We start from the raw sequence: 9,449 nt of genomic DNA on the forward strand, positions 1-9,449 counted from the left end.
TATTTTTCCACTGGGCCAGATAGTGGCAGACAGATTGGCATCTCAGGAGTTGAGGATAATAAGGAACATGACCAGCAGACTTAGGAGTTAAGATAAATCCTCTGGTCCATTAGCTGTTCCTCTTCCTAACTCATAATTACAGTGCTGAGATTTCTTTCTTACCTATCTTGTGGTTACATTTAGTGATGGATTTTATTGAAAATACCTGTTAAAAAATGAATTTTCTATTAAAAAATCATAGTGGCTACGGCTACACGATTATTTGTGAGAGTTAATATGATATAACAGAGGCCAGAAGCAGGAGTCAGAGGCCCAGGCTTTGGGAACCATGCTGTCATTTATTAGCCTGGTGAACACCAGCAAATCTTTTCACTTCTTTGTCTTAATTTCCTCACTTCACTGTACTTTGTGTGTCTGTTTGTCTGTCTCTCTCTTTCCAATACCAGGAATCAAACTCGGGATCTTGCACTTGCCAGGCAGATGCAGTGCTGATGAGCTACCGATCTGGCCATATACTTTGTCTTTTTAATGAAACTTTACAAATTAAGTTTTACTCAAATCCCTACATATAAACAACACTTAATAGGGGTTAAGAGGGTTAAGAAGCTAAAAACCTAAAGATCCCAACTTTTTAACCCCCCCAAAGTTCTTCATGGGAGCTGAGGCTCAGAAGAACCTTGCAAAGATCTCATGTGATGCTTTCGGTGGAAGAGTGGTTGCCTAGTGTGCCCCAGACCTGGGTTCGTCCTCAGCACCCGCCTCCCCAAAGCTTAACATTTTCGGATTGGAAAGAGATGTATCATGCTTTAAAGTGATATCTGTAGGGAGTAGAACTGGAGAATTTTTACTTTTTATGTTCTACTTTTATATGATTGGAAATTTTGTATGTGTTCTATAATATTTGTATTTTTTTATTTATTTATTTATTGGTACCAGGGATTGAATTTGGGACCTTGCACTTGCAAGACAGGCGGCGGCACTACTGAGCTAAATCCCCAGCAAATCTTTGTATTTTATAATAAATCTAGAAGACTTGGATTTGCTCTTTCTGGGTGAATTATATTGCAGAAGTAATACAGGAGAATTAAAAGTTAGCCTTTTTTTTGTTTCCCAGATAGCAGATCCCACATTAGCTGAAATGGGGAAAAACCTGAAGGAGGCAATGAAGATGCTGGAGGGTGGTCAGAGGTAAGTGCACAGGCAGAGGCCACTCTGCCTGCCAAGGTCTGTTCAGCCTGTTTGGGAACTGGTGGCTCTGGTTTCCTTCTGTTAAGGACACCTTTTAACTCCCGAATGCCGTGGATAGCTCCTGCTGACTTTAAAATTGGTATTTGTCTCAGCAGAAGGTACTTTTTAATTAAAAGATTTTGAAATTGAGGGTAAGAACGTATAATTGTCCTGTTTCTTAAATTGTATTTATGTAGTATATTAATTTGAATCTGTAAATTCTTCTTACTATACATTCAGATCATACAGTGCATCAACTGAGAAGTGGGTTGAAGTATTTTGTCATGTTCTTTTCTTTTCATGGAACTCAGACTGCCCAAAACTGGGGTCTGAGATGTGACAAATGTGTTCTGAATCCTACATCAGTCACTAAGAAGTTCTACATAATGTCACATATGTACATGTTCAAATTAATATGATAATTGTTTTTCTTTACATTAGAAGAATAGAGGAGGAAAAAGAAAAGAAGCTTTTATCAGAGGATATTCCAGGGCCACTCCAGGGCAGGTAAGTGGCAGTGAAGATTAAAGGTGTAAGATTTTTACCATCTCCCTTATGTGCAATTTTAATTTGAATGAGCTCAAAGAAAATTTAAATATAGTTCTGTGCAATGTAACATTAAAAAATTAAAATGCCATTAGGATTGATAATGCTGAGCCTACCAGCCTCTTTCTCTTTCCCACTCTAAACTTAATCCAGCCTCGTGACTCAAAAGCCATGCACAAATTTGTAATTACAACTGGAATATCATTTCATCCTTGAAATTGTAATATATTCAATAGACTGAGTTTTATTGTGAGATTTTTAATTTGGTAATATTTATAATTTTTATAATATAGTAAATGAAAATATCATCTGTAACATTGATTGGCATAAACTGGGCGTGGTAGCGCATGCCTGTAATCCCAGCACTCCGGAGGCTGAGGCAGGAGGATCGCTGTGAGTTCGAGACTAGCCTGGGCTACATAGTGAGTTCCAGGTCAGTCTTAACCTACAAAGTGAGACCCTGTCTCAAAAAACCAAAAAAAACAACCAAAAACATTGATTGGCATAGTGATTTAATTTTTGGCTACTAAAGCAAATCTGTTAAGTTTTTGAGGTTTGAACTAGCAGTGGTGGGGAGCAGCTGACTACAGTTTTCACAGGATGTTCACAGCCAGTCTGGAATTAAGGTCTCAGCCCAGCTTTCCTGAGAAAAACATTTTTTTCTTTTATAACCAGGAAACAGCTCTTAGGTCAACAGTACAACTTCCTTCCATAGTATGTTGACCTGCATATGAATTGTCCAAGGTTACAAGGAGAAGGTCACAGTGTGCCAGTCAGTGTGACATCTAACATAACATAGCCACCCCTCAAAATAAAATAGTCACCGCTGTGTGTAGCATGAATTGAGCTGATTTAAAGCCCTCTAAGCCAGATGTGGTGGTACATGTCTATATTTCCCGTGCTTGGAGCTAGCTTGGGCTACATAGTAAATTCAAGGCCAGTTTTGACTAAATACCAAGTCTTCTAGGTGTGGATTGCTTTCTACAACTCAATAAAAAAGAAGAAATGGTTTAAGTTTTGTTTTTTCTTCTAATTCCATAGAAGTTTACCTGGAAGAGATATTCCCAAGAACATATGTAATCTTCAGAGTGATGGCACATTAAAACCAGTAGTTAGGAGTATTCACACTGCTAGTGTCAAACATCTGAGACTACTCATAGGCAGGTATAGGGTTAAGTCCTTCCCATGTACTGTCTGGTTTCATCTCCTCACCTTTCTGTGATGTGAGGGCTTAGCAGGTTGGGATAGCCCATTCAAGGTCATGAGGCCAGCACCTCAGTGTTCCTCCTCCTCATTTGAAGGTAAGCACTTGGGGGAGGATGGGTTTTTAGCATTGTTTTGACAGTACTTCTCTTTTGAAAGAGGACATTTTTGTCAGTCATTTTCTTTTTAGTAGAGGTAACATTTTTACATCAGTACATAACAAGTTGCCTTGCTTTTGCTTACTACTTTAGCCATTTGAATTAACATAATTTTCTGCCTCCCTGAGTGATAAGCAATTAGTAACATGCTGGATAGAAATGAATCTGTTTACATTCTAAGTGGATCTCAAGTTTCCCAGCTTGCTAAAAAGTTTGTAATGAATTACATGTTTAAGGCAGTGCAGACAGGCCTTCTAGATGGAGTAAAACAAGAGGTTCCAATAGCATTAGAATATTCTTGCTGCTTTTGTGACCTTGTAACGTATTGGTGTGTGTGTGTGTGTATGTGTGTGTGTACAAGCTTGGTATTGAACCTGGGCAAGGCAAATGTTCTATTTATTTTGAGATAGCATCTCATTAAATTTGCTGGTCTCCAAGTTAGAATCCTTCTACCTCAGCTTCCTGAATACCTGGGATTACAGGCACAGTGCACTACTGTGCTGGGCCTTTCTACATCTTATAAGGACTTTTGACTTTTTCTAATCACACTTACTAAATATTCTCTATCTGTATTCCAAAATTCAAATGAGCTGGTATAGAAATAATTGCTGGTGAAGTTTTTAAAAAACAAACTCACATTTAGATAGAGGAGTTAATAGCAAGTAAGGCAATCAGAATTCAGTTTAATTTGAATTTTATTTATTGCTATATATATATGTGTGTGTGTGTGTGTGTGTGTGTGTGTGTATAAAATCTATCTTTTTTTTTTTGTTGTTGTTAACGGGGATTGAATTTGGGTCCTTGCGCTTGGGAAGCAGGCAGCGGAACCACTGAGCTAAATCCCTGGCCCCAATTTGAATTTTTTAAGGTTTTGTTTTTTGGTACTGGGAATCAAACTTGGGTCCTTCTGCTTGTAAGGCAGGCAGCGGAACCACTGAGCTAAATCCCCAGCCCTTAAATTTTGTTTGTTTTTTAAGTATTTCAAGATACCTCCTTTATCATGTAGCTACTCAATTACAAACAAGTCAGAAGACTTACAAAATGTGGTTCGAATGGGAGCAGTAGTTGGGGTGGAATGAGGAGGGGTGTGTGTGCAGAGATGAGACTGTATGTGTACATTTTTCCCACCAGTCCATCAGCTCTTTTTATTCTGCAGTGGACAAGATATGGTGAGCATCCTGCAGCTGGTCCAGAATCTGATGCATGGAGACGACGATGAGGAGCCTCAGAGCCCCCGGTAATGGAGGTGGCCTGGCCTGCAGCTCCCCTGTGAAAGTCTGCGCGTTCTCACTTTGAGTAGCAATTATTCTGACAAGTGACTCTCATAAGAAATTGTGTTGCATGTCATACTAAGATAATGCTTTCTCTTTTCAGAAATAGTTTCTGTATTTTAGGTAATATATTTTGTAAAAGGAAGACATTTACTAAAATTAGGTCCAGCCAGGCATGTTGGTACATGCCTGTAATCCTACCGCACAGGCAGACGCATGAGGATCGCCATGAGTTCAAGGCCAGTGTGAAGTACATAATGAGACCCTGTCCCAGAAAAAATAGTGATTCAATAAATAAGTAAATAAAATTAGACCCTGTAGTTTTTATGATATGAGGTCCTACCAAAAGGGGCCACCAGAAGGACAGGAAAATAAGTTCTGTGTGCTTTCCCACTTGTGCTTGCTGGAATTACTGCAGTTTGATGACAGTCTACATTGTCTGGGAATCATCCAATTGTCTTATTTTTTCATCTACTTAGCTGTCTTAATTTCATTTTGTCTTTAATTTTAAAAATTTCTGTAATAATGTGTTCTCCTTGTTCAAAATTCAGTAGATAAAAAAGGGTGTACAGTTTTCCTTTCTGTCCCTGATTCTCTTCCCTGGAGATTCAAAGTTACCGGTTACAAGCAAAATGTCCATGCCCACCTCTCCAGAACGTAAATAATATATGCCTGTGGGCATCACCCTGCTTTTTTTCCCACCTTATCTTGGAATTTCTTTGCATATCAATATAAAAGGAGCTTTTTCTTTGAAAGGTATTTAGGTTTACTTTGAATGATTGGACTCCTTTCTTTAGTCTCCTATTCATGTTTTACTGGAAAAAACTGCTGCGGCTAGTGACTTTGGCTGTGTTGTTTGTTCTCCTTTTCCCCTTCCCTTTCCCATCCTTCCCCTCCCTCCTCTTCCATCCTCTCTTCTTTCTCCTCTCTCTCTCTTCATGTCTCTTTCTTTTGATAGTGGGGACTGAACCTAGGGCCTTTACACTGAGCTAAATCTACAGCTGTGTTCTGAGACCAGGTCTCACAGAGTTACTAACTTGCCCAGGCTGGATGCAAATTTGTGATTTTCCTGCCTCAGCATCTCAGAGTGCTGAGATACTAACATTCTAGACATGTGTGATTTCTTAGAGAGGCAAATGTGTGGAGGAGGGTGAAATCTGAGAATTATGATTGGGGATAAGGTAGTATGTGTATTTGGAATTTCAATAGATAGTGCTAGATTTTCCTCCTTGCAGGTACGCCATATATGAGAATACTTCATTCCCATACCTTTGCCTGCAGTGGTGCTATCAAACTTAAGGATCTTCAACAAATGAAAATGTTCTAGTGAGATATTTCAGCATAATTTAAAATCACTTTTTCTTTTGAGCCAGTTTAAGTGTATTTTTGTATATTTTAAGACTTAGAATATTTTAGGCCAGGGATTTATTTAGCTCAGTGGTGCTGCACCTGCCTTGCAAGCCCAAGGTCCTGAGTTTGATCCCTGGTACAAAAAAAAAAAAAGACTTAACAGTATTTATATTCCCCTTTTTGTGAACTGTCTTTTGCTCCTTACCCTATTTGGATCTTTGTCTTTTCTTACTATTTACAGTTAATAGTTGTAACTTATTTTTTGTATTTATAGTTTTTCTTTATAAGAGAAACTGACCATCCGTTTTAATTTAATTTAAAACAAGTACTTAACTCTCCTTGAATATTCTGTATTATTTTCAATATGCCTAATGCTAGAAATTGATCTTTAGTAATTCTGTAACAGGTGTTTTCTGCTCATTTTACCCTCTGTATATTTTTGTTTTGTTTTAGTTTTAATGCAAGGATTGGAGCCTAGAGCCCAGTGTGTGGTAGGCAGGTGCTCTACTACTGAGCTTTAGCCCCTCGGCTCCTTCTACTTCTTAAAGCTAGCATTTAATTTTTAAAATATTTTAAGAGGAAATTATTCGAAAGTAGTTTGTACATGCTCAATAAGGGATATTTATTTTTTTCACTTAAAGACTTTAAGATTGAGAAATGCTTCTTTCCCAAAAGCTACAAATCTTCTCTTCAAAAACTTTATTTATTTATTTATTTATTTATTTATTTTTTGGACATCAGGGATCGAACTTGGGCCCTCTTGCTTGCGAGAGAGGCAGCGGAACCACTCCCTGCCCATTGAGGACTCAAATTTTAACACTATATTTCTCCCAACTTTGAGTACCTTATATACATTGAGTTTTCTGAATTTAGCCACATTTCTGCCCTCTGGGACATGAAGTGGATTTCAAGCCTACCAGATTTCTATGGAACCTTGTATCCCTTAAATTCTGTTTTTTATTCTTTGACTCATAACATTTTTTTTAATCTAATGAATTTTTATTAACAGAATCCAGAATATTGGCGAACAAGGTCACATGGCTTTGTTGGGACATAGTCTGGGAGCTTATATTTCAACTCTGGACAAAGAGAGACTTAGAAAGCTTACAACTAGGATACTTTCAGACACTACCTTATGGCTGTGCAGAATTTTCAGGTAAAGACATTAGTTTACTTTCCTGCAAAGATTATTTATGAGTCAAATACAGGGATCTTTTCTGTGGAGCTTACTGGGCTCAAATATACCATTTGTTGAAGGGTTGCTTATCTTCCCCGTGCCTCAGTTTTATCATCTGTGAAATGGGGAGAATATTAGTATAGGTCACGGAATTATTATGTGGATTGAATGAGCTAATGAATTGATTATGTAGAGTTCCATAGTGTCAGTGTTTACTTTTGGTTATCCTCCTGATTGTCCCATGTCAATAGGAGATAGAGCATTGACTTGAATCAAATACTTTCATTGTATTCTTCCTCCTCTAGGAGATTGAGAAGAATAAAAGCCCTGAGTAGATTGTAATAAAACCAAACATTAGCCCAACGAGCGTTTTGGGCAGCTTTATTTAGTTTGGATGTTTGAGGACAGAAACTCTGCTGACAGTCATGCCTGTGTTTCCAGTGCTGCCCTCACCAGCCAGAACTGGGATCTTTAGGCATTTTGTATCCAGAGGATTCCTAATCTCTACTTGTTTTCCATACTTTTTTCTTTGGGGTAGGGTATGGTTGAAAGGTTATTGCCTCTCTTCTTTATAACCCCCAGCTGTAGGGGTTGTCAGCCATCTAAACAGGGTGTTTCACATTTCTATCCTCTCTGCTTGACCTAGGTGAAAATGTCTAGCTGGACAGAAGAATTGCCATGATTACGAGATTGTAAATCAGAATTAATCAGAAGTAGGAGAACAGTAAAAGTAATTGTGTCTTCACAGGTATGACAATGGCTGTGCTTATTTCCATGAAGAAGAAAGGGAAGGACTTGCCAAGATCTGTAGGCTTGCCATTCATTCTCGATATGAAGACTTTGTAGTAGATGGATTCAATGTATTATATAACAAAAAGCCTGTTGTATATCTTAGTGCTGCTGCTAGACCTGGCCTGGGCCAGTACCTTTGTAATCAGGTAATCTTTTCTCTTTTTTAAAATAAATTTTTATTTTATCGCATTTCCCCTTCAGTCCCCCTCCCCTCTCTACGTACAAAAGCTTTATTTCCATTTTTCCTTCTGTTTTCACCTTTTTTTTCTTTGAGATAGGGTCTCACTATGTTGCAAAGGCTGGCTCTCAATTCCTGAGTTCAAGCAATCTTTCTGCCTCAGCCTCCCAAGTAGTTGGGACTATAGGCATGGCGCACACTTGGCTTGTCTTGAAACTTTAAATCTTGTGGACACATTTTTTTAGTTGGTATTCTTTTCAAGTTGAAAGGAAGATGGTCCTCTTGTGTGCTTGTTTTGTTAAAGATCTGGCATTAATGAATTCAGCAATAATGTATGATAGTTTATATTTCTTTAATTGCGTAGAGGCAGCCACGGTTAGTATTTTATCTTGTTTTTTTGTTTGTTTGGTTGGTTGTTTTTGTTTTTTTTTTTTTGGTACTAGGAATCGAGCTCAGTAATGGAAGTAGTATATCATATTTCAACAGTGCAAGTAAAGCTCATTTTTAATATCTTCATGATAATTCCTCTCATGAATAAATAGTAATATAATTATTTCCCCTTTGGACAATTAGAGCATTTCTAGTCCCTTGCTTTCTGTGACCACCTTCAGGTAATGTTCTCTGTGTGGTTCTGTTAGGGACATCTTTGTACGTAAAGCTCTAGTTCCATGGGAGGCTGAGGGAGGAGGACTGCAAGTTCCAGGCCAGTCTGGGCTACTTAACAAGACCCTATATATAAAAAAAAGTTTTGTCTAAATTTGGAGTTTTATTCTGTTGGTAGGATTTCAGAGGTAATGTAGAATTCCTAGATCAAAGCACATTACCTTTTTGAAGTTTATATTTACATGTAACCCAACTGAGGGGAACTACCTTGAGATAAGAAATTGTTAACCCTCTTGAGCAGGAGGAATGTTTAACATAAAACCCATAGGGTTTGAGGGTGGACATGAGATGTGATGTGAAGGCCCTGGGAGATGAACAGAAGACATTCAGCGCAGCTGATTCTGAGCTATGAAGACTTACCACAAGAGATTATGTCCTCTTTTTGAGGTGATACAAAGTGGGAAGTGGTTTTGTTTGTCATGGGTTATTGAACCCAAAGCCTTCACAGTGACCTACACCTCCATCCCTTTTTATTTTTTATTTTGAGACAGGTTCTCAATAGTTTGCTAAGTTGCTCAGTTGTGGGTTGAACTTGTGATCCTCTTGCTGCCTCCCCCCAGAGTGTGGGAGTTCTGTGTTTTTGTAGAAACAGGATACAAATTATTTGAGTACCTTCAGAAAACCAGGCTCCTGTGGATCTGAAGCTGCCTTGGGATAGTAATCTAATCATCAAAATGTGTAAGAGTATTTTGTTAATGGAGAAAAGCAAGTGGCAGGCTAGTGATTGTGTGATGGCTGCATTCGTGTTTTTAAAAGTATGTACATTTTGCTGGGTGTGGTGGCATACACCTGTGATCCCAGCATTTGAGAGGCTGAGGCAGGAGGATCTCCAAGAGTTTGAGGCCAGCCTGGGTTACACAGTGAGTTCAAGGCCTGCCTGAACT

At 38.4% G+C, this 9,449-nt stretch overlaps 1 protein-coding gene across 1 annotated transcript in view; it reads left to right on the plus strand.

The window, feature by feature from the left end:
• The first annotated feature begins 1,117 nt into the window (after positions 1–1,117).
• The window catches only part of LOC104851528 (pyridoxal-dependent decarboxylase domain-containing protein 1), a 34,431-nt gene continuing 26,099 nt past the window's right edge, over positions 1,118–9,449 (plus strand). Inside the window, exons 1-5 of the mRNA XM_010608726.3 lie at positions 1,118–1,188; positions 1,669–1,734; positions 4,291–4,371; positions 6,765–6,911; positions 7,681–7,870. Coding sequence (XP_010607028.1) covers positions 1,139–1,188; positions 1,669–1,734; positions 4,291–4,371; positions 6,765–6,911; positions 7,681–7,870 — 534 coding nt within the window. The 5' untranslated portion in view covers positions 1,118–1,138. The remainder of the gene's footprint in view (positions 1,189–1,668; positions 1,735–4,290; positions 4,372–6,764; positions 6,912–7,680; positions 7,871–9,449) is intronic.

This window comes from Fukomys damarensis, unplaced genomic scaffold, assembly GCF_012274545.1.
Source record: "Fukomys damarensis isolate Sample0158 unplaced genomic scaffold, DMR_v1.0_HiC HiC_scaffold_34, whole genome shotgun sequence".
Classification (NCBI taxonomy): Eukaryota; Metazoa; Chordata; class Mammalia; order Rodentia; family Bathyergidae; genus Fukomys; species Fukomys damarensis.